The 26,437-nt window shown below is 42.2% G+C and overlaps 1 protein-coding gene across 1 annotated transcript in view; it reads right to left on the bottom strand.

Annotated features, from left to right (window-relative positions):
- LOC139381615 (solute carrier family 35 member F3-like) overlaps nt 1-26,437 on the bottom strand; it is a 233,233-nt gene that overhangs the window by 23,317 nt on the left and 183,479 nt on the right. Inside the window, exons 3-4 of the mRNA XM_071125278.1 lie at nt 7,396-7,622; nt 7,140-7,261 (exon numbers count right to left, since the gene is read on the bottom strand). Coding sequence (XP_070981379.1) covers nt 7,140-7,261; nt 7,396-7,622 — 349 coding nt within the window. The remainder of the gene's footprint in view (nt 1-7,139; nt 7,262-7,395; nt 7,623-26,437) is intronic.

Raw genomic sequence — 26,437 nt, 5'->3', positions numbered from 1 at the left:
GGTACTGTTAGTCCTGGTCAGTTAGGTAGTTATGTACTGTTAGTCCTGGTCAGTTAGGTACTGTTAGTCCTGGTCAGTTAGGTAGTTATGTACTGTTAGTCCTGGTCAGTTAGGTAGGTACTGTTAGTCCTGGTCAGTTAGGTACTGTTAGTCCTGGTCAGTTAGGTAGTTAGGTACTGTTAGTCCTGGTCAGTTAGGTAGGTACTGTTAGTCCTGGTCAGTTAGGTAGTTATGTACTGTTAGTCCTGCTCGGTTAGCTAGTTATGTACTGTTAGTCCTGGTCAGTTAGGTAGGTACTGTTAGTCCTGGTCAGTTAGGTAGTTAGGTACTGTTAGTCCTGGTCAGTTAGGTAGTTATGTACTGTTAGTCCTGGTCAGTTAGGTAGTTAGGTACTGTTAGTCCTGGTCAGTTAGGTAGTTAGGTACTGTTAGTCCTGGTCAGTTAGGTAGGTACTGTTAGTCCTGGTCAGTTAGGTAGTTAGGTACTCTTAGTCCTGGTCAGTTAGGTAGGTACTGTTAGTCCTGGTCAGTTAGGTAGTTATGTACTGTTAGTCCTGCTCAGTTAGCTAGTTATGTACTGTTAGTCCTGGTCAGTTAGGTAGTTAGGTGCTGTTAGTCCTGGTCAGGTAGGTAGGTTCTGTTAGTCCTGGTCAGTTAGGTAGTTATGTACTGTTAGTCCTGGTCAGTTAGGTAGTTATGTACTGTTAGTCCTGGTCAGTTAGGTAGTTAGGTACTGTTAGTCCTGGTCAGTTAGGTAGGTACTGTTAGTCCTGGTCAGTTAGGTAGTTAGGTACTGTTAGTCCTGGTCAGTTAGGTAGGTACTGTTAGTCCTGGTCAGTTAGGTAGTTAGGTACTGTTAGTCCTGGTCAGTTAGGTAGTTATGTACTGTTAGTCCTGGTCAGTTAGGTAGTTATGTACTGTTAGTCCTGGTCAGTTAGGTAGTTAGGTACTGTTAGTCCTGGTCAGTTAGGTAGTTAGGTACTGTTAGTCCTGGTCAGTTAGGTAGGTACTGTTAGTCCTGGTCAGTTAGGTACTCTTAGTCCTGGTCAGTTAGGTAGGTACTGTTAGTCCTGGTCAGTTAGGTAGTTATGTACTGTTAGTCCTGCTCAGTTAGCTAGTAATGTACTGTTAGTCCTGGTCAGTTAGGTAGTTAGGTGCTGTTAGTCCTGGTCAGTTAGGTAGGTTCTGTTAGTCCTGGTCAGTTAGGTAGTTATGTACTGTTAGTCCTGGTCAGTTAGGTAGTTATGTACTGTTAGTCCTGGTCAGTTAGGTAGTTAGGTACTGTTAGTCCTGGTCAGTTAGGTAGGTACTGTTAGTCCTGGTCAGTTAGGTAGTTATGTACTGTTCGTCCTGGTCAGTTAGGTAGTTAGGTACTGTTAGTCCTGGTCAGTTAGGTAGTTATGTACTGTTAGTCCTGGTCAGTTAGGTAGTTATGTAATGTTAGTCCTGGTCAGTTAGGTAGTTATGTACTGTTAGTCCTGGTCAGTTAGGTACTGTTAGTCCTGGTCAGTTAGGTAGTTATGTACTGTTAGTCCTGGTCAGTTAGGTAGTTATGTACTGTTAGTCCTGGTCAGTTAGGTAGTTAGGTACTGTTAGTCCTGGTCAGTTAGGTAGGTTCTGTTAGTCCTGGTCAGTTAGGTAGTTATGTACTGTTAGTCCTGGTCAGTTAGGTAGTTATGTACTGTTAGTCCTGGTCAGTTAGGTAGTTAGGTACTGTTAGTCCTGGTCAGTTAGGTAGGTACTGTTAGTCCTGGTCAGTTAGGTAGTTATGTACTGTTCGTCCTGGTCAGTTAGGTAGTTAGGTACTGTTAGTCCTGGTCAGTTAGGTAGTTATGTACTGTTAGTCCTGGTCAGTTAGGTAGTTATGTAATGTTAGTCCTGGTCAGTTAGGTAGTTATGTACTGTTAGTCCTGGTCAGTTAGGTACTGTTAGTCCTGGTCAGTTAGGTAGTTATGTACTGTTAGTCCTGGTCAGTTAGGTAGGTACTGTTAGTCCTGGTCAGTTAGGTACTTATGTACTGTTAGTCCTGGTCAGTTAGGTAGTTAGGTACTGTTAGTCCTGGTCAGTTAGGTAGGTACTGTTAGTCCTGGTCAGTTAGGTAGGTACTGTTAGTCCTGGTCAGTTAGGTAGTTAGGTACTGTTAGTCCTGGTCAGTTAGGTAGTTAGGTACTGTTAGTCCTGGTCAGTTAGGTAGTTATGTACTGTTAGTCCTGGTCAGTTAGGCAGAGTGGCCTGGCGGTGTGGATGTGGAGCTGTAGGAGGTTGTTTTGGTCAGGCTCCAGAAAGATGACAGGGCAGATAAAGCACACTGGACACTAACAGGCCACGTACGAACAGACAACAATACACTATAACTATAATCAGTTAATGAGGTTGAGGGCAATGCTTCATTTCATTACTGAACCTGGCTCTATGCCTGAATCCATAACAATAGACCTCTTTGACTGGGGCTGTGAATCCCCAAAACCTAAGCCCTGAACTTCAGCCTGGAACTAAGCTCAAGCACCAGATTAAGGCTAAGATTCTATCTGTTTCATGTTTTCAGCAAAGGCACCTTTTAAAGACAATTTCCGATTGAGCCGACATATTTAGCGTTTACCGTGAATGGGATCTCAGTAAATATGGAACATTATCTATAAAAGCCACATTGTCGACAACCTGCAATCACATTGAATCCCGTCCTAAGCCCCAGTGGAAAGTGGTCCGATGACAACTGCGATTGGCCTCTGCCATGCTGTCATGTATTAGTTATGTCGTGTGGACTGGTGCCAGCTCTTCCACGCACTGTGTGGACCGACACATGCTAGGGCAGGGCTGCTTTAGCCCAAGAGAGGAGAAGAGCATCTGGCAGCTCACTGAAGTCTCTCCTCATCTCCCACAAAGCTGTGCATTCCACATTTCAGCCTATCATATGCTGCTCTCCAGCCCCTGCATTTTTAAGGAGATCAGAACTCTGTTGATATTTCATTTGTTTTCTGAAAGTACAGAGGGACGGGAGAGCAGGAGACACTCTGCGCATGTGTCTCTAATGGTTCTCTATTCCCTAGTGTCTAGTACTCTAGTTCTGACCAGAGCCCTATGATCCCTGGTCAAAATATGTGCACTGTAAAGGGAACAGGCTGCCATTTGGAAGGGAATACGGTGTCATTTGGAAGGGAATAGGGTGCCATTTGAAAGGGAATAGGTGCCATTTAAAAGGGAATAGGTGCCATTTGAAAGGGAATAGGTGCCATATGGAAGGGAATAGGGTGCCATTTGAAAGGGAATAGGTGCCATTTGAAAGGGAATACGGTGTCATTTGGAAGGGAATAGGTGCCATTTGAAAGGGAATAGGGTGCCATTTGAAAGGGAATAGGTGCCATTTGAAAGGGAATAGGTGCCATTTGAAAGGGAATAGGTGCCATTTGGAAGGGAATAGGGTGCCATTTGAAAGGGAATAGGTGCCATTTGAAAGGGAATACGGTGTCATTTGGAAGGGAATAGGTGCCATTTGAAAGAGAATAAGGTGCCATTTGAAAGGGAACAGGCTGCCATTTGGAAGGGAATAGGTGCCATTTGGAAGGGAATAGGGTGCCATTTGAAAGGGAATAGGTGCCATTTGAAAGGGAATAGGGTGCCATTTGGAAGGGAAAAAGGTGCCATTTGGAAGGGAATTGGGTGCCATTTGGAAGGGAATACAGTGTCATTTGGAAGGGAATATGGTGTCATTTGGAAGGGAATACGGTGTCATTTGGAAGGGAATATGGTGTCATTTGGAAGGGAATACGGTGTCATTTGGAAGGGAATACGGTGCCATTTGGAAGGGAATAGGGTGCCATTTGGAAGGGAATAGGTGCCATTTGGAAGAGAATAAGGTGCCATTTGGAAGGGAATAGGGTGCCATTTGGAAGGGAATAGGTGCCATTTGGTAGTGAATAGGGTGCCATTTGGATGGGAATAAGGTGCCATTTGGAAGGGAATAGGTGCCATTTGGAAGAGAATAAGGTGCCATTTGGAAGGGAATAGGGTGCCATTTGGAAGGGAATAGGTGCCATTTGGAAGGGAATACGGTGTCATTTGGAAGGGAATAGGTGCCATTTGGAAGGGAATTGGGTGCCATTTGGAGGGAATACAGTGTCATTTGGAAGGGAATACGGTGTCATTTGGAAGGGAATACGGTGTCATTTGGAAGGGAATAGGGTGCCATTTGGAAGGGAATAGGTGCCATTTGGAAGGGAATAGGGTGCCATTTGGAAGGGAATAGGTGCCATTTGGAAGGGAATAGGGTGCCATTTGGAAGGGAATAGGGTGCCATTTGGAAGGGAATAGGTGCCATTTGGAAGGGAATAGGGTGCCATTTGGATGGGAATAAGGTGCCATTTGGAAGGGAATAGGTGCCATTTGGAAGAGAATAAGGTGCCATTTGGAAGGGAATAGGGTGCCATTTGGAAGGGAATAGGTGCCATTTGGAAGGGAATAGGGTGCCATTTGGAGGGGAATAGGTGCCATTTTGGGACGTAGCCACTAGGTAGAGGGGAACAGATAGAGAGTGGCCCAGGTGGATAATACATTAGACCACACTATGGTATAACACAAGCTATGCTGTCTCAATACATTAGACCACACTATAGTATAACACAAGCTCTGCTGTCTCAATACATTAGACCACACTATAGTATAACACAAACCCTGCTGTCTCAATACATTAGACCACACTATAGTATAACACAAACCCTGCTGTCTCAATACATTAGACCACACTATAGTATAACACTAGCTCTGCTGTCTCAATACATTAGACCACACTATAGTATAACACTAGCTCTGCTGTCTCAATACATTAGACCACACTATAGTATAACACAAACCCTGCTGTCTCAATACATTAGACCACACTATAGTATAACACAAACCCTGCTGTCTCAATACATTAGACCACACTATAGTATAACACTAGCTCTGCTGTCTCAATACATTAGACCACACTATAGTGCAACACAAACCCTGCTGTCTCAATACATTAGACCACACTATAGTATAACACAAACCCTGCTGTCTCAATACATTAGACCACACTATAGTATAACACAAGCTCTGCTGTCTCAATACATTAGACCATGTCTTTGTATTTGTACTTTCTACAGGCTACACAGCAGCAGATGAAAGGTGAATGAGTAGAAAGGCTGTGTTAGTAAGGTAACATTATAAAGGCTGTGTTAGTAAGATAACATTATAAAGGCTGTGTTAGTAAGATAACATTATAAAGGCTGTGTTAGTAAGCTAACATTATAAAGACTGTGTTAGTAAGGTAACATTATAAAGGCTGTGTTAGTAAGGTAACATTATAAAGGCTGTGTTAGTAAGGTAACATTATAAAGGCTGTGTTAGTAAGATAACATTATAAAGGCTGTGTCAGAAAGAAAGATAACATTATAAAGGTTGTGTTAGTAAGATAACATTATAAAGACTGTGTTAGTAAGGTAACATTATAAAGGCTGTGTTAGAAAGATAGCTAACATTATAAAGGCTGTGTTAGCAAGATAACATTATAAAGGCTGTGTCAGAAAGAAAGATAACATTATAAAGGCTGTGTTAGTAAGATAACATTATAAAGGCTGTGTTAGTAAGATAACATTATAAAGGCTGTGTTAGTAAGATAACATTATAAAGGCTGTGTTAGTAAGATAACATTATACAGGCTGTGTTAGAAAGAAAGATAACATTATAAAGGCTGTGTTAGTAAGATAACATTATAAAGGCTGTGTTAGTAAGATAACATTATAAAGGCTGTGTTAGTAAGATAACATTATAAAGGCTGTGTTAGCAAGATAACATTATAAAGGCTGTGTTAGTAAGATAACATTATAAAGGCTGTGTTAGCAAGATAACATTATAAAGGCTGTGTTAGTAAGATAACATTATAAAGGCTGTGTCAGAAAGATAGCTAACATTATAAAGGCTGTGTTAGCAAGATAACATTATAAAGGCTGTGTTAGAAAGATAGCTAACATTATAAAGGCTGTGTTAGCAAGATAACATTATAAAGGCTGTGTCAGAAAGATAGCTAACATTATAAAGGCTGTGTTAGCAAGATAACATTATAAAGGCTGTGTTAGCAAGATAACATTATAAAGGCTGTGTTAGAAAGATAACATTATAAAGGCTGTGTTAGCAAGATAACATTATAAAGGCTGTGTTAGAAAGATAACATTATAAAGGCTGTGTTAGTAAGATAACATTATAAAGGCTGTGTTAGCAAGATAACATTATAAAGGCTGTGTTAGAAAGATAACATTATAAAGGCTGTGTTAGAAAGATAACATTATAAAGGCTGTGTTAGTAAGATAACATTATAAAGGCTGTGTTAGTAAGATAACATTATAAAGGCTGTGTTAGTAAGATAACATTATAAAGGCTGTGTTAGCAAGATAACATTATAAAGGCTGTGTTAGTAAGATAACATTATAAAGGTTGTTCGGTATGCAGGCCACACAGTCAGAGCCAGGGGAGCAGGGAGAGCCCAGAACCAGATCCATGCATGAGCACTCTTAGAAGCTCTGACAAACACGCACACACACGCAAGCATACACAGACACATACGTACGAGCATGACTGGAAGCACTCACAGGCATGGAGGCATGTATGCACACACACAAACTCTGGCACACACACACACACACACACACACACGCACGCACTGACACACACACACAGTTCTATTTGTGTGCAGCAGCAGCCCAGTGGGTTGTAGAGATCAGGGATTCCTCTCAGAGGAAGAGCACGTCATGTGACTAAGCTGATCTAACTGTAGACACAGGCTTTTGTCCAACTAGAGACTGCTGCAGCTCGACACACTATACCTCCCACCTAACTTAGGAAAGTAATGACTTCTTACCTCCACTTATAGACAACCAGAGGTAATATTAATACCAGAGCCATCATGAAACACCAGAGTCACAAATTATGATGTATAAACTTGATAAAATGGCATATTATATTACAACAAGGCTACATTTGGGTTTCCATGATACTCTGCTATGCCTCTCAATGCAGTCTGAAATAGTTTTCACTCCTTCTTTGTCACCTGGTGTCCTTTGTTAAACCTTTAGGACAACAGTTGATGTAAACAGTATAAATACATTGCATTGATTGATTGATTACCTGAACCTCTGTCTGGGGGTCTGTCTCTCAGGGCTCTTACACAGGTGTCCGATGTAGTAGAGGGGGAAGAACAGGCAGTTCCAGGTGGTGGCGAACCAGGTGAGGGTGAATGGAGCGTCAAACTGGGTATCCAAAACAAATTACTTTAACATTTTTATTAACAGGTTTCATCTGGCACTCGCTAGCACTCAGTGGTGGATCGTGTCAATCTGAGTTTGTGTGTGTGTTTAGCATGCAACTTCGTCAGGTTCTTCACCTGCTTAAAGGTGAGCTTGGCCAGCTGGGTGGACCCCGCCCACGATGAGCACACACACATCACCATGGCAATGCCCCACAGCGCCTTCCGCACCTGTACGGCCGTGACTTTGATGCAGCAACGAAGTCTCCACCTCCCCGTAGCAGGCTCCGCCCCCGGCGCCCCGCCGTTTGCCGCCTGGCCGTCCGCTGTGCTGCCCACCACATTCTCTCTGGGACGGTCTTCTCCTGAGCACAAAGAAAACAGTAGTAAACTATGAGACCAGAGTAGAGATTTAGAAGAGTTGTCTACATCACTACAGTATGAGACCAGAGTAGTGATTTAGAAGAGTTGTCTACAGCACTACAATATGAGACCAGGGTAGTGATTTAGAAGAGTTGTCTACGTCACTACAGTATGAGACCAGGGTAGTGATTTAGAAGAGTTGTCTACAGTACTACAGTATCGGACCAGGGTAGAGATTTAGAAGAGTTGTCTACATCACAAGTATCGGACCAGGGTAGTGATTTAGAAGAGTTGTCTACAGCACTACAGTATGAGACCAGGGTAGTGATTTAGAAGAGTTGTCTACATCACAAGTATCGGACCAGGGTAGAGATTTAGAAGAGTTGTCTACATCACTACAGTATGAGACCAGGGTAGTGATTTAGAAGAGTTGTCTACAGCACTACAATATGAGACCAGAGTAGAGATTTAGAAGAGCTGTCTATAGCACTACCGCATGAGACCAGGGTAGAGATTTAGAAGAGTTGTCTACATCACTACAGTATGAGACCAGAGTAGTGATTTAGAAGAGTTGTCTACAGCACTACAATAAGAGACCAGGGTAGTGATTTAGAAGAGTTGTCTACGTCACTACAGTATGAGACCAGGGTAGTGATTTAGAAGAGTTGTCTACAGTACTACAGTATCGGACCAGGGTAGAGATTTAGAAGAGTTGTCTACATCACAAGTATCGGACCAGGGTAGTGATTTAGAAGAGTTGTCTACAGCACTACATTATGAGACCAGGGTAGTGATTTAGAAGAGTTGTCTACATCACAAGTATCGGACCAGGGTAGAGATTTAGAAGAGTTGTCTACATCACAAGTATCGGACCAGGGTAGTGATTTAGAAGAGTTGTCTACATCACAAGTATTGGACCAGGGTAGTGATTTAGAAGAGTTGTCTACATCACTACAGTATGAGACCAGGGTAGTGATTTAGAAGAGTTGTCTACATCACTACAGTATGAGACCAGGGTAATGATTTAGAAGAGTTGTCTACAGCACTACAATATGAGACCAGAGTAGAGATTTAGAAGAGCTGTCTATAGCACTACCGCATGAGACCAGAGTAGAGATTTAGAAGAGTTGTCTACATCACTACAGTATGAGACCAGAGTAGTGATTTAGAAGAGTTGTCTACAGTACTACAGTATCGGACCAGGGTAGAGATTTAGAAGAGTTGTCTACATCACAAGTATCGGACCAGGGTAGTGATTTAGAAGAGTTGTCTACAGCACTACAGTATGAGACCAGGGTAGTGATTTAGAAGAGTTGTCTACATCACAAGTATCGGACCAGGGTAGAGATTTAGAAGAGTTGTCTGCATCACTACAGTATGAGACCAGGGTAGTGATTTAGAAGAGTTGTCTAAATCATTACAGTATGAGACCAGGGTAATGATTTAGAAGAGTTGTCTACAGCACTACAATATGAGACCAGAGTAGAGATTTAGAAGAGCTGTCTATAGCACTACCGCATGAGACCAGGGTAGAGATTTAGAAGAGTTGTCTACATCACTACAGTATGAGACCAGCGTAGAGATTTAGAAGAGTTGTCTACATCACTACAGTATGAGACCAGAGTAGTGATTTAGAAGAGTTGTCTACAGCACTACAACATGAGACCAGGGTAGTGATTTAGAAGAGTTGTCTACGTCACTACAGTATGAGACCAGGGTAGTGATTTAGAAGAGTTGTCTACAGTACTACAGTATCGGACCAGGGTAGAGATTTAGAAGAGTTGTCTACATCACAAGTATCGGACCAGGGTAGTGATTTAGAAGAGTTGTCTACAGCACTACAGTATGAGACCAGGGTAGTGATTTAGAAGAGTTGTCTACATCACAAGTATCGGACCAGGGTAGAGATTTAGAAGAGTTGTCTACATCAATACAGTATGAGACCAGGGTAGTGATTTAGAAGAGTTGTCTACATCATTACAGTATGAGACCAGGGTAATGATTTAGAAGAGTTGTCTACAGCACTACAATATGAGACCAGAGTAGAGATTTAGAAGAGCTGTCTATAGCACTACCGCATGAGACCAGGGTAGAGATTTAGAAGAGTTGTCTACATCACTACAGTATGAGCCCAGAGTAGTGATTTAGAAGAGTTGTCTACAGCACTACAATATGAGACCAGGGTAGTGATTTAGAAGAGTTGTCTACGTCACTACAGTATGAGACCAGGGTAGTGATTTAGAAGAGTTGTCTACAGTACTACAGTATCGAACCAGGGTAGAGATTTAGAAGAGTTGTCTACATCACAAGTATCGGACCAGGGTAGTGATTTAGAAGAGTTGTCTACAGCACTACAGTATGAGACCAGGGTAGTGATTTAGAAGAGTTGTCTACATCACAAGTATCGGACCAGGGTAGAGATTTAGAAGAGTTGTCTACATCACTACAGTATGAGACCAGGGTAGTGATTTAGAAGAGTTGTCTACATCATTACAGTATGAGACCAGGGTAATGATTTAGAAGAGTTGTCTACAGCACTACAATATGAGACCAGAGTAGAGATTTAGAAGAGCTGTCTATAGCACTACCGCATGAGACCAGGGTAGAGATTTAGAAGAGTTGTCTACATCACTACAGTATGAGACCAGAGTAGTGATTTAGAAGAGTTGTCTACAGCACTACAATATGAGACCAGGGTAGTGATTTAGAAGAGTTGTCTACGTCACTACAGTATGAGACCAGGGTAGTGATTTAGAAGAGTTGTCTACAGTACTACAGTATCGGACCAGGGTAGAGATTTAGAAGAGTTGTCTACATCACAAGTATCGGACCAGGGTAGTGATTTAGAAGAGTTGTCTACAGCACTACATTATGAGACCAGGGTAGTGATTTAGAAGAGTTGTCTACATCACAAGTATCGGACCAGGGTAGAGATTTAGAAGAGTTGTCTACATCACAAGTATCGGACCAGGGTAGTGATTTAGAAGAGTTGTCTACATCACAAGTATTGGACCAGGGTAGTGATTTAGAAGAGTTGTCTACATCACTACAGTATGAGACCAGGGTAGTGATTTAGAAGAGTTGTCTACATCACTACAGTATGAGACCAGGGTAATGATTTAGAAGAGTTGTCTACAGCACTACAATATGAGACCAGAGTAGAGATTTAGAAGAGCTGTCTATAGCACTACCGCATGAGACCAGGGTAGAGATTTAGAAGAGTTGTCTACATCACTACAGTATGAGACCAGAGTAGTGATTTAGAAGAGTTGTCTACAGCAGTACAATATGAGACCAGGGTAGAGATTTAGAAGAGTTGTCTACAGCACTACAATATGAGACCAGGGTAGTGATTTAGAAGAGTTGTCTACACCACTACAGTATGAGACCAGGGTAGTGATTTAGAAGAGTTGTCTACATCACTACAAAATGAGACCAGCGTAGAGATTTAGAAGAGTTGTCTACGTCACTACAGTATGAGACCAGGGTAGTGATTTAGAAGAGTTGTCTACAGTACTACAGTATCGGACCAGGGTAGAGATTTAGAAGAGTTGTCTACATCACAAGTATCGGACCAGGGTAGTGATTTAGAAGAGTTGTCTACATCACAAGTATCGGACCAGGGTAGAGATTTAGAAGAGTTGTCTGCATCACTACAGTATGAGACCAGGGTAGTGATTTAGAAGAGTTGTCTAAATCATTACAGTATGAGACCAGGGTAATGATTTAGAAGAGTTGTCTACAGCACTACAATATGAGACCAGAGTAGAGATTTAGGAGAGCTGTCTATAGCACTACCGCATGAGACCAGGGTAGAGATTTAGAAGAGTTGTCTACATCACTACAGTATGAGACCAGCGTAGAGATTTAGAAGAGTTGTCTACATCACTACAGTATGAGACCAGAGTAGTGATTTAGAAGAGTTGTCTACAGCACTACAACATGAGACCAGGGTAGTGATTTAGAAGAGTTGTCTACGTCACTACAGTATGAGACCAGGGTAGTGATTTAGAAGAGTTGTCTACAGTACTACAGTATCGGACCAGGGTAGAGATTTAGAAGAGTTGTCTACATCACAAGTATCGGACCAGGGTAGTGATTTAGAAGAGTTGTCTACAGCACTACAGTATGAGACCAGGGTAGTGATTTAGAAGAGTTGTCTACATCACAAGTATCGGACCAGGGTAGAGATTTAGAAGAGTTGTCTGCATCACTACAGTATGAGACCAGGGTAGTGATTTAGAAGAGTTGTCTAAATCATTACAGTATGAGACCAGGGTAATGATTTAGAAGAGTTGTCTACAGCACTACAATATGAGACCAGAGTAGAGATTTAGGAGAGCTGTCTATAGCACTACCGCATGAGACCAGGGTAGAGATTTAGAAGAGTTGTCTACATCACTACAGTATGAGACCAGCGTAGAGATTTAGAAGAGTTGTCTACATCACTACAGTATGAGACCAGAGTAGTGATTTAGAAGAGTTGTCTACAGCACTACAACATGAGACCAGGGTAGTGATTTAGAAGAGTTGTCTACGTCACTACAGTATGAGACCAGGGTAGTGATTTAGAAGAGTTGTCTACAGTACTACAGTATCGGACCAGGGTAGAGATTTAGAAGAGTTGTCTACATCACAAGTATCGGACCAGGGTAGTGATTTAGAAGAGTTGTCTACAGCACTACAGTATGAGACCAGGGTAGTGATTTAGAAGAGTTGTCTACATCACAAGTATCGGACCAGGGTAGAGATTTAGAAGAGTTGTCTACATCACTACAGTATGAGACCAGGGTAGTGATTTAGAAGAGTTGTCTACATCACAAGTATCGGACCAGGGTAGAGATTTAGAAGAGTTGTCTACATCAATACAGTATGAGACCAGGGTAGTGATTTAGAAGAGTTGTCTACATCATTACAGTATGAGACCAGGGTAATGATTTAGAAGAGTTGTCTACAGCACTACAATATGAGACCAGAGTAGAGATTTAGAAGAGCTGTCTATAGCACTACCGCATGAGACCAGGGTAGAGATTTAGAAGAGTTGTCTACATCACTACAGTATGAGCCCAGAGTAGTGATTTAGAAGAGTTGTCTACAGCACTACAATATGAGACCAGGGTAGTGATTTAGAAGAGTTGTCTACGTCACTACAGTATGAGACCAGGGTAGTGATTTAGAAGAGTTGTCTACAGTACTACAGTATCGGACCAGGGTAGAGATTTAGAAGAGTTGTCTACATCACAAGTATCGGACCAGGGTAGTGATTTAGAAGAGTTGTCTACAGCACTACAGTATGAGACCAGGGTAGTGATTTAGAAGAGTTGTCTACATCACAAGTATCGGACCAGGGTAGAGATTTAGAAGAGTTGTCTACATCACTACAGTATGAGACCAGGGTAGTGATTTAGAAGAGTTGTCTACATCATTACAGTATGAGACCAGGGTAATGATTTAGAAGAGTTGTCTACAGCACTACAATATGAGACCAGAGTAGAGATTTAGAAGAGCTGTCTATAGCACTACCGCATGAGACCAGGGTAGAGATTTAGAAGAGTTGTCTACATCACTACAGTATGAGACCAGAGTAGTGATTTAGAAGAGTTGTCTACAGCACTACAATATGAGACCAGGGTAGTGATTTAGAAGAGTTGTCTACACCACTACAGTATGAGACCAGGGTAGTGATTTAGAAGAGTTGTCTACATCACTACAAAATGAGACCAGCGTAGAGATTTAGAAGAGTTGTCTACGTCACTACAGTATGAGACCAGGGTAGTGATTTAGAAGAGTTGTCTACAGTACTACAGTATCGGACCAGGGTAGAGATTTAGAAGAGTTGTCTACATCACAAGTATCGGACCAGGGTAGTGATTTAGAAGAGTTGTCTACAGCACTACAGTATGAGACCAGGGTAGTGATTTAGAAGAGTTGTCTACATCACAAGTATCGGACCAGGGTAGAGATTTAGAAGAGTTGTCTGCATCACTACAGTATGAGACCAGGGTAGTGATTTAGAAGAGTTGTCTAAATCATTACAGTATGAGACCAGGGTAATGATTTAGAAGAGTTGTCTACAGCACTACAATATGAGACCAGAGTAGAGATTTAGAAGAGCTGTCTATAGCACTACCGCATGAGACCAGGGTAGAGATTTAGAAGAGTTGTCTACATCACTACAGTATGAGACCAGCGTAGAGATTTAGAAGAGTTGTCTACATCACTACAGTATGAGACCAGGGTAGTGATTTAGAAGAGTTGTCTAAATCATTACAGTATGAGACCAGGGTAATGATTTAGAAGAGTTGTCTACAGCACTACAATATGAGACCAGAGTAGAGATTTAGAAGAGCTGTCTATAGCACTACCGCATGAGACCAGGGTAGAGATTTAGAAGAGTTGTCTACATCACTACAGTATGAGACCAGCGTAGAGATTTAGAAGAGTTGTCTACATCACTACAGTATGAGACCAGGGTAGTGATTTAGAAGAGTTGTCTAAATCATTACAGTATGAGACCAGGGTAATGATTTAGAAGAGTTGTCTACAGCACTACAATATGAGACCAGAGTAGAGATTTAGAAGAGCTGTCTATAGCACTACCGCATGAGACCAGGGTAGAGATTTAGAAGAGTTGTCTACATCACTACAGTATGAGACCAGCGTAGAGATTTAGAAGAGTTGTCTACATCACTACAGTATGAGACCAGAGTAGTGATTTAGAAGAGTTGTCTACAGCACTACAATATGAGACCAGAGTAGAGATTTAGAAGAGCTGTCTATAGCACTACCGCATGAGACCAGGGTAGAGATTTAGAAGAGTTGTCTACATCACTACAGTATGAGACCAGCGTAGAGATTTAGAAGAGTTGTCTACATCACTACAGTATGAGACCAGAGTAGTGATTTAGAAGAGTTGTCTACAGCACTACAACATGAGACCAGGGTAGTGATTTAGAAGAGTTGTCTACGTCACTACAGTATGAGACCAGGGTAGTGATTTAGAAGAGTTGTCTACAGTACTACAGTATCGGACCAGGGTAGAGATTTAGAAGAGTTGTCTACATCACAAGTATCGGACCAGGGTAGTGATTTAGAAGAGTTGTCTACAGCACTACAGTATGAGACCAGGGTAGTGATTTAGAAGAGTTGTCTACATCACAAGTATCGGACCAGGGTAGAGATTTAGAAGAGTTGTCTACATCAATACAGTATGAGACCAGGGTAGTGATTTAGAAGAGTTGTCTACATCATTACAGTATGAGACCAGGGTAATGATTTAGAAGAGTTGTCTACAGCACTACAATATGAGACCAGAGTAGAGATTTAGAAGAGCTGTCTATAGCACTACCGCATGAGACCAGGGTAGAGATTTAGAAGAGTTGTCTACATCACTACAGTATGAGCCCAGAGTAGTGATTTAGAAGAGTTGTCTACAGCACTACAATATGAGACCAGGGTAGTGATTTAGAAGAGTTGTCTACGTCACTACAGTATGAGACCAGGGTAGTGATTTAGAAGAGTTGTCTACAGTACTACAGTATCGAACCAGGGTAGAGATTTAGAAGAGTTGTCTACATCACAAGTATCGGACCAGGGTAGTGATTTAGAAGAGTTGTCTACAGCACTACAGTATGAGACCAGGGTAGTGATTTAGAAGAGTTGTCTACATCACAAGTATCGGACCAGGGTAGAGATTTAGAAGAGTTGTCTACATCACTACAGTATGAGACCAGGGTAGTGATTTAGAAGAGTTGTCTACATCATTACAGTATGAGACCAGGGTAATGATTTAGAAGAGTTGTCTACAGCACTACAATATGAGACCAGAGTAGAGATTTAGAAGAGCTGTCTATAGCACTACCGCATGAGACCAGGGTAGAGATTTAGAAGAGTTGTCTACATCACTACAGTATGAGACCAGAGTAGTGATTTAGAAGAGTTGTCTACAGCACTACAATATGAGACCAGGGTAGTGATTTAGAAGAGTTGTCTACGTCACTACAGTATGAGACCAGGGTAGTGATTTAGAAGAGTTGTCTACAGTACTACAGTATCGGACCAGGGTAGAGATTTAGAAGAGTTGTCTACATCACAAGTATCGGACCAGGGTAGTGATTTAGAAGAGTTGTCTACAGCACTACATTATGAGACCAGGGTAGTGATTTAGAAGAGTTGTCTACATCACAAGTATCGGACCAGGGTAGAGATTTAGAAGAGTTGTCTACATCACAAGTATCGGACCAGGGTAGTGATTTAGAAGAGTTGTCTACATCACAAGTATTGGACCAGGGTAGTGATTTAGAAGAGTTGTCTACATCACTACAGTATGAGACCAGGGTAGTGATTTAGAAGAGTTGTCTACATCACTACAGTATGAGACCAGGGTAATGATTTAGAAGAGTTGTCTACAGCACTACAATATGAGACCAGAGTAGAGATTTAGAAGAGCTGTCTATAGCACTACCGCATGAGACCAGGGTAGAGATTTAGAAGAGTTGTCTACATCACTACAGTATGAGACCAGAGTAGTGATTTAGAAGAGTTGTCTACAGCAGTACAATATGAGACCAGGGTAGAGATTTAGAAGAGTTGTCTACAGCACTACAATATGAGACCAGGGTAGTGATTTAGAAGAGTTGTCTACACCACTACAGTATGAGACCAGGGTAGTGATTTAGAAGAGTTGTCTACATCACTACAAAATGAGACCAGCGTAGAGATTTAGAAGAGTTGTCTACGTCACTACAGTATGAGACCAGGGTAGTGATTTAGAAGAGTTGTCTACAGTACTACAGTATCGGACCAGGGTAGAGATTTAGAAGAGTTGTCTACATCACAAGTATCGGACCAGGGTAGTGATTTAGAAGAGTTGTCTACATCACAAGTATCGGACCAGGGTAGAGATTTAGAAGAGTTGTCTGCATCACTACAGTATGAGACCAGGGTAGTGATTTAGAAGAGTTGTCTAAATCATTACAGTATGAGACCAGGGTAATGATTTAGAAGAGTTGTCTACAGCACTACAATATGAGACCAGAGTAGAGATTTAGGAGAGCTGTCTATAGCACTACCGCATGAGACCAGGGTAGAGATTTAGAAGAGTTGTCTACATCACTACAGTATGAGACCAGCGTAGAGATTTAGAAGAGTTGTCTACATCACTACAGTATGAGACCAGAGTAGTGATTTAGAAGAGTTGTCTACAGCACTACAACATGAGACCAGGGTAGTGATTTAGAAGAGTTGTCTACGTCACTACAGTATGAGACCAGGGTAGTGATTTAGAAGAGTTGTCTACAGTACTACAGTATCGGACCAGGGTAGAGATTTAGAAGAGTTGTCTACATCACAAGTATCGGACCAGGGTAGTGATTTAGAAGAGTTGTCTACAGCACTACAGTATGAGACCAGGGTAGTGATTTAGAAGAGTTGTCTACATCACAAGTATCGGACCAGGGTAGAGATTTAGAAGAGTTGTCTGCATCACTACAGTATGAGACCAGGGTAGTGATTTAGAAGAGTTGTCTAAATCATTACAGTATGAGACCAGGGTAATGATTTAGAAGAGTTGTCTACAGCACTACAATATGAGACCAGAGTAGAGATTTAGGAGAGCTGTCTATAGCACTACCGCATGAGACCAGGGTAGAGATTTAGAAGAGTTGTCTACATCACTACAGTATGAGACCAGCGTAGAGATTTAGAAGAGTTGTCTACATCACTACAGTATGAGACCAGAGTAGTGATTTAGAAGAGTTGTCTACAGCACTACAACATGAGACCAGGGTAGTGATTTAGAAGAGTTGTCTACGTCACTACAGTATGAGACCAGGGTAGTGATTTAGAAGAGTTGTCTACAGTACTACAGTATCGGACCAGGGTAGAGATTTAGAAGAGTTGTCTACATCACAAGTATCGGACCAGGGTAGTGATTTAGAAGAGTTGTCTACAGCACTACAGTATGAGACCAGGGTAGTGATTTAGAAGAGTTGTCTACATCACAAGTATCGGACCAGGGTAGAGATTTAGAAGAGTTGTCTACATCACTACAGTATGAGACCAGGGTAGTGATTTAGAAGAGTTGTCTACATCATTACAGTATGAGACCAGGGTAATGATTTAGAAGAGTTGTCTACAGCACTACAATATGAGACCAGAGTAGAGATTTAGAAGAGCTGTCTATAGCACTACCGCATGAGACCAGGGTAGAGATTTAGAAGAGTTGTCTACATCACTACAGTATGAGACCAGAGTAGTGATTTAGAAGAGTTGTCTACAGCACTACAATATGAGACCAGGGTAGTGATTTAGAAGAGTTGTCTACGTCACTACAGTATGAGACCAGGGTAGTGATTTAGAAGAGTTGTCTACAGTACTACAGTATCGGACCAGGGTAGAGATTTAGAAGAGTTGTCTACATCACAAGTATCGGACCAGGGTAGTGATTTAGAAGAGTTGTCTACATCACAAGTATTGGACCAGGGTAGTGATTTAGAAGAGTTGTCTACATCACTACAGTATGAGACCAGGGTAATGATTTAGAAGAGTTGTCTACAGCACTACAATATGAGACCAGAGTAGAGATTTAGAAGAGCTGACTATAGCACTACCGCATGAGACCAGGGTAGAGATTTAGAAGAGTTGTCTCATATCACTACAGTATGAGACCAGAGTAGTGATTTAGAAGAGTTGTCTACAGCACTACAATATGAGACCAGGGTAGTGATTTAGAAGAGTTGTCTACGTCACTTGAGTGTGAGACCAGGGTAGTGATTTAGAAGAGTTATCTACAGTACTACAGTATCGGACCAGGGTAGAGATTTAGAAGAGTTGTCTACAGCACTACAATATGAGACCAGGGTAGAGATTTAGAAGAGTTGTCTACAGCACTACAATATGAGACCAGGGTAGAGATTTAGAAGAGTTGTCTACAGCACTACAATATGAGACCAGTGTGTAGAGATTTAGAAGAGTTGTCTACAGCACTACAATATGAGACCAGAGTAGAGATTTAGAAGAGTTGTCTACAGCACTACAATATGAGACCAGGGTAGAGATTTTCTGTGGAACTAGAATTATAATTAAATGGGTCACATGGCATCAGAGACCCATAACTGCTAAATCCTACAGATGTTATAATATATTGAGATTACATTTTAAGAGACAACTCTAAAACTGTATTGCATTTTTCAATTCAATAAGCTATTATGACTCTTCTATATCCATTATCCACACCGAATATTCGATAATCTGAAGTAGCCTAAGTCACTTTCAGTAAGTACAGGTCCTTCACACAATGTCAACACGTTCTTCATACAATAACCTATTACAGTTTACAGTATCTATGCCCACACAACACGTTTCATCCTCCACGGAATATTCCTTATGTCTATTTCAGGTCGTTTACAATTTAACTGAACTCGGACAAAATCTATTACACAAAATCTGGTGTTCGAGTGTGGCAGTGTGTGTGTGTGTCTGGCAGTCATTCTGCAGCCAAACAGAGGACAGGAGAGGGCAGGGGCTGATACCCAATCTGAGACGACTTTTACTCAGGAGTCCTTGCCTCTTGACTTACAATGACACACACACACACACACACACACACACACACACACACACACACACACACACACACACACACACACACACACACACACACACACACACACACACACACACACACACACACAGAGAGCGAGAGAAACACACAGACAGAGAGACACACACACATCATTCATGTGTCTACCATCATTGTCTGTCTGGGACATGTCAGGACTGACTTTGTTTGACTGTGACTTTGAAGAAGTGATTAATGTTTTAGAGAAAACTTGTGTGCAGACAAACAGTAGGTACTTGAAAACACACAGAGATTATTGGACATACTGGCTCTCTTCCTAGAGCCATACAAAAATACTACAGCATCACCAACAGGACAATAGCATCACCAACAGGACAATAGCATCACCAACAGGACAATAGCATCATCAACAGGACAATAGCATCACAAACAGGGCTATAGCATCACCAACAGGACAATAGCATCACCAACAGGGCAATAGCATCACCAACAGGACAATAGCATCACCAACAGGACAATAGCATCACAAAAAGGGCTATAGCATCACCAACAGGACAATAGCATCACAAACAGGACAATAGCATCACCAACAGGACAATAGCATCACAAGCAGGGCTATAGCATCACCAACAGGACAATAGCATCACCAACAGGGCAATAGCATCACCAACAGGACAATAGCATCACAAACAGGGCTATAGCATCACCAACAGGACAATAGCATCACCAACAGAACCATAGCATCACCAACAGGACAATAGCATCACCAACAGGACAATAGCATAACCAACAGGACAATAGCATCACCAACAGGACAATAGCATCACCAACAGGACAATAGCATCACAAACAGGGCTATAGCATCAGCAACAGGACAATAGCATCACCATCACCAACAGGACAATAGCATCACAAACAGGACAATAGCATCAGCAACAGGACAATAGCATCACAAACAGGGCTATACATCACCAACAGGACAATAGCATCACAAACAGGACAATAGCATCACCAACAGGACAATAGCATCACAAACAGGGCTATAGCATCACCAACAGGACAATAGCATCACCAACAGAACAATAGCATCACCAACAGGACAATAGCATCACCAACAGGACAATAGCATAACCAACAGGACAATAGCATCACCAACATGATAATAGCATCACCAACAGGACAATAGCATCACCAACAGGACAATAGCATCACCAACAGGGCAATAGCATCACCAACAGGACAATAGCATCACCAACAGGACAATAGCATCACAAACAGGGCTATAGCATCATCAACAGGACAATACCATCACCAACAGAACAATAGCATCACAAACAGGACAATAGCATCAGCAACAGGACAATAGCATCACAAACAGGGCTATACATCACTAACAGGACAATAGCATCACAAACAGGACAATAGCATCACCAACAGGACAATAGCATCACCAACAGGGCTATAGCATCACCAACAGGACAATAGCATCACCAACAGGACAATAGCATCACCAACAGGACAATAGCATCACCAACAGGACAACCGCATCACCAACAGAACAATAGCATCACCAACAGGACAATAGCATCACAAACAGGGCTCTAGCATCACCAACAGGACAATAGCATCACCAACAGGACAATAGCATCACAAGCAGGGCTATAGCATCACCAACAGGACAATAGCATCACCAACAGGGCAATAGCATCACCAACAGGACAATAGCATTACCAACAGGACAATAGCATCACAAACAGGGCTATAGCATCACCAACAGGACAATAGCATCACCAACAGAACAATAGCATCACCAACAGGACAATAGCATAACCAACAGGACAATAGCATCACCAACAGGATAATAGCATCACCAACAGGACAATAGCATCACCAACAGGACAATAGCATCACCAACAGGACAATAGCATCACCAACAGGACAACCGCATCACCAACAGAACAATAGCATCACCAACAGGACAATAGCATCACAAACAGGGCTCTAGCATCACCAACAGGACAATAGCATCACCAACAGGACAATAGCATCACAAGCAGGGCTATAGCATCACCAACAGGACAATAGCATCACCAACAGGGCAATAGCATCACAAACAGGGCTATAGCATCACAAACAGGGCTCTAGCATCACCAACAGGACAATAGCATCACCAACAGGACAATAGCATCACAAGCAGGGCTATAGCATCACCAACAGGACAATAGCATTACCAACAGGACAATAGCATCACAAACAGGGCTATAGCATCACCAACAGGACAACCGCATCACCAACAGAACAATAGCATCACCAACAGGACAATAGCATAACCAACAGGACAATAGCATCACCAACAGGATAATAGCATCACCAACAGGACAATAGCATCACCAACAGGACAATAGCATCACCAACAGGACAATAGCATCACCAACAGGGCTATAGCATCACCAACAGGACAATAGCATCACCAACAGGACAATATCATCACAAACAGGGCTATACATCACCAACAGGACAATAGCATCATCAACAGGACAATAGCATCACAAACAGGGCTATAGCATCACCAACAGGACAATAGCATCACCATCACCAACAGGACAATAGCATTACCAACAGGACAATAGCATCATCAACAGGACAATAGCATCACAAACAGGGCTATAGCATCACCAACAGGACAATAGCATCACCATCACCAACAGGACAATAGCATCACAAACAGGACAATAGCATCAGCAACAGGACAATAGTATCACAAACAGGGCTATACATCACCAACAGGACAATAGCATCACAAACAGGACAATAGCATCACCAACAGGACAATAGCATCACAAGCAGGGCTATAGCATCACCAACAGGACAATAGCATCACCAACAGGACAATAGCATCACCAACAGGACAATAGTATCACCAACAGGACAACAGCATCACCAACAGAACAATAGCATCACCAACAGGACAATAGCATCACAAACAGGGCTCTAGCATCACCAACAGGACAATAGCATCACCAACAGGGCAATAGCATCACCAACAGGGCAATAGCATCACCAACAGGGCTATAGCATCACAAACAGGACAATAGCATCACAAACAGGGCTATAGCATCACAAACAGGACAATAGCATCACCAACAGGACAATAGCATCACAAGCAGGGCTATAGCATCACCAACAGGACAATAGCATCACCAACAGGGCAATAGCATCACCAACAGGACAATAGCATCACCAACAGGACAATAGCATCACAAACAGGGCTATAGCAGCACCAACAGGACAATAGCATCACCAACAGACCAATAGCATCACCAACAGGACAATAGCATCACCAACAGGACAATAGCATAACCAACAGGACAATAGCATCACCAACAGGATAATAGCATCACCAACAGGACAATAGCATCACCAACAGGACAATAGCATCACCAACAGGACAATAGCATCACCAACAGGGCAATAGCATCACCAACAGGACAATAGCATCACCAACAGGACAATAGCATCACAAACAGGGCTATAGCATCACCAACAGAACAATAGCATCACTATCACCAACAGGACAATAGCATCACAAACAGGACAAAAGCATCAGCAACAGGACAATAGCATCACAAACAGGGCTATACATCACCAACAGGACAATAGCATCACAAACAGGACAATAGCATCACCAACAGGACAATAGCATCACAAGCAGGGCTATAGCATCACCAACAGGACAATAGCATCACCAACAGGACAATAGCATCACCAACAGGACAATAGCATCACCAACAGGACAACCGCATCACCAACAGAACAATAGCATCACCAACAGGACAATAGCATCACAAACAGGGCTCTAGCATCACCAACAGGACAATAGCATCACCAACAGGACAATAGCATCACAAGCAGGGCTATAGCATCACCAACAGGACAATAGCATCACCAACAGGGCAATAGCATCACCAACAGGACAATAGCATTACCAACAGGACAATAGCATCACAAACAGGGCTATAGCATCACCAACAGGACAATAGCATCACCAACAGAACAATAGCATCACCAACAGGACAATAGCATAACCAACAGGACAATAGCATCACCAACAGGACAATAGCATCACCAACAGGACAATAGCATCACCAACAGGGCTATAGCATCACCAACATGACAATAGCATCACCAACAGGACAATAGCATCACCAACAGGACAATAGCATCACAAACAGGGCTATACATCACCAACAGGACAATAGCATCACCAACAGGACAATAGCATCATCAACAGGACAATAGCATCACAAACAGGGCTATAGCATCACCAACAGGACAATAGCATCACCATCACCAACAGGACAATAGCATCACCAACAGGACAATAGCATCATCAACAGGACAATAGCATCACAAACAGGGCTATAGCATCACCAACAGGACAATAGCATCACCATCACCAACAGGACAATAGCATCACAAACAGGACAATAGCATCAGCAACAGGACAATAGCATCACAAACAGGGCTATACATCACCAACAGGACAATAGCATCACAAACAGGACAATAGCATCACCAACAGGACAATAGCATCACAAGCAGGGCTATAGCATCACCAACAGGACAATAGCATCACCAACAGGACAATAGCATCACCAACAGGACAGTAGCATCACCAACAGGACAACAGCATCACCAACATAACAATAGCATCACCAACAGGACAATAGCATCACAAACAGGGCTCTAGCATCACCAACAGGGCAATAGCATCACCAACAGGACAATAGCATCACCAACAGGACAATAGCATCACAAGCAGGGCTATAGCATCACCAACAGGACAATAGCATCACCAACAGGGCAATAGCATCACCAACAGGGCAATAGCATCACCAACAGGACAATAGCATCACCAACAGGACAATAGCATCACCAACAGGACAATAGCATCACCAACAGGACAATAGCATCACCAACAGGGCAATAGCATCACCAACAGGACAATAGCATCACCAACAGGACAATAGCATCACCAACAGGACAATAACATCACAAACAGGGCTATAGCATCACCAACAGGACAATAACATCACCAACAGGACAATAGCATCACCAACAGGACAATAGCATCACCAACAGGACAACAGCATCACCAACAGAACAATAGCATCACCAACAGGACAATAGCATCACAAACAGGGCTCTAGCATCACCAACAGGACAATAGCATCACCAACAGGGCTATAGCATCACCAACAGGGCTATAGCATCACCAACAGGGCTATAGCATCACCAACAGGACAATAGCATCACCAACAGGACAATAGCATCACAAACAGGGCTCTAGCATCACCAACAGGACAATAGCATCACCAACAGGGCTATAGCATCACCAACAGGGCTATAGCATCACCAACAGGGCTATAGCATCACCAACAGGGCTATAGCATTACCAACAGGGCTATAGCATCACCAACAGGGCTATAGCAAGCACCCAGAATAATAACATAATAACAACAAATCCAAAGATAATAGAACAAGACAAGATCCCTTATGGTTCACCATGTTACGTTGTTTCATGACCATAGCTATCATCTATCTGCATGGAGCACCTGCCTTCTCCGGCTTTTTGTGTGGCTTTGTCGCCATCACATTAACATGAGGGATTTCCCTAATGGTGTTTTCACTCTAAAGATAAGACGAGTGCTGTGTGTGTGTGTGTGTGCGTGTGTCAGGGTGTGTGTGTGTGTACCACAGGGAAGCTAATACCTACTCATCTCCAGCCGTTAGCTACAGAATATACTCCTCCTCATGCAGTCTTGGAAACACAAGAACATTATATAACTTCTATCAAGGCAGCTTGAAACCAGGATTTACCTTCTCACTCATCACATGACCTATTGACTAATGGCAAAAGAAAAACCATTAGAAAGATACTGCAGTACTGTACCAACATTAGATACTCTAGTCATGTACTGTACATCTCTGTAACTCAATATTGAATCTGTATTCATGTGTGAAATAGCCAATTATTAAGAATGTCAGTTCAGTTTCAAAAGGCCTTCACCAGTGGCGGTCGGTGCTGTTTAAGATTAGGGAGGACAATTGTTTTATGAGCATGGCCCTATTTCTATTACAGCATATTGGATGATTGTCATTCATATTCCATTCACCCAGTTCAATGTAACATGGATAGGTTTAGGCTACTACATGATGCTCTAATGTTCCCTGTACCCATCACAGGGTTGCTACAACCTAGCCTACGAATTAAAGTGTATAACGTGCAGTAGGTGCACAGGTTGAGAGACAAATTGGAGTAATCAAGGTGACAGACAGTGACACATTCAATAACACCTTGCACACTCTTGCCTGCATCTAGCTGATCTGGGGTGGAATTATTAGTCAACAGTTGGCAAATAATAGTTTATATTGGACAAATCCAGGTAGGTCCCTGTTTCGTTCCATCGGTGGAATGAAATCACCCCTGATCACCCACACACACAATTCACTTTCATTAACAGCCACATACAAACAGCATCTTCACTTTACTCATTCCTACTGGCATCTACCTGCTCTCCTCCTCTCACCTTTTCCCTTCGCTTGTGGACTTCAGTGTACAAGACAACAGCTGTCTGTGACCAGGCAACAAAAAAGATTCCAAGCCAAACCTTCATACCATAAATGTCACCATATTAGCTTGCGTCATAGTCAACATACAGTAGCTACTAGAACTAGTACGTTAGTAAACCCGCTACAATCATGCAGCAAGCAGTTTAGCAGTTACACCAGCGGGCCCAGGTGGCAATAAATTAATAAAACCAAACGTTTACCTTGACTTGGTAGTGCTCCAGTGTTGGATAGCCTTAATCTGCTAGCTAACATAAATAGCATTCCTCTCAGTTTGAGCCGGGTGTTTGAGGTTACATTAGCTTGCTGCAAAGTGAAAGTTGTGAAATATAGCTAGCTTTCTCTCGCTCTCTGCTGCTTCGCCTTCATTTTTGAAGAAAATAAGTTGTTAAAAACTGTTCAATTATTGTATTTTTTTCTCTTTGAGTCAACTACTCACCACATGCTGTAGCTGTAGCTTATGATTTCAGTACTAGATTCATCCTTTGGTTCTTCGATTGGGTGGACAAAATGTGGGGCAGCCGAAGAACCCTTTTATAACCTTTTTTCTGGTGTGAAATTTAATCTCAAATCAATACTGTTTGCAATTAACAGTGACACAAAACT

This window comes from Oncorhynchus clarkii, chromosome 23 (assembly GCF_045791955.1).
Source record: "Oncorhynchus clarkii lewisi isolate Uvic-CL-2024 chromosome 23, UVic_Ocla_1.0, whole genome shotgun sequence".
NCBI classification, from domain to species: domain Eukaryota; kingdom Metazoa; phylum Chordata; class Actinopteri; order Salmoniformes; family Salmonidae; genus Oncorhynchus; species Oncorhynchus clarkii.
Note: the sequence above shows the minus strand (reverse complement) of the source record. Positions and strands in the feature narration are given on the sequence as shown.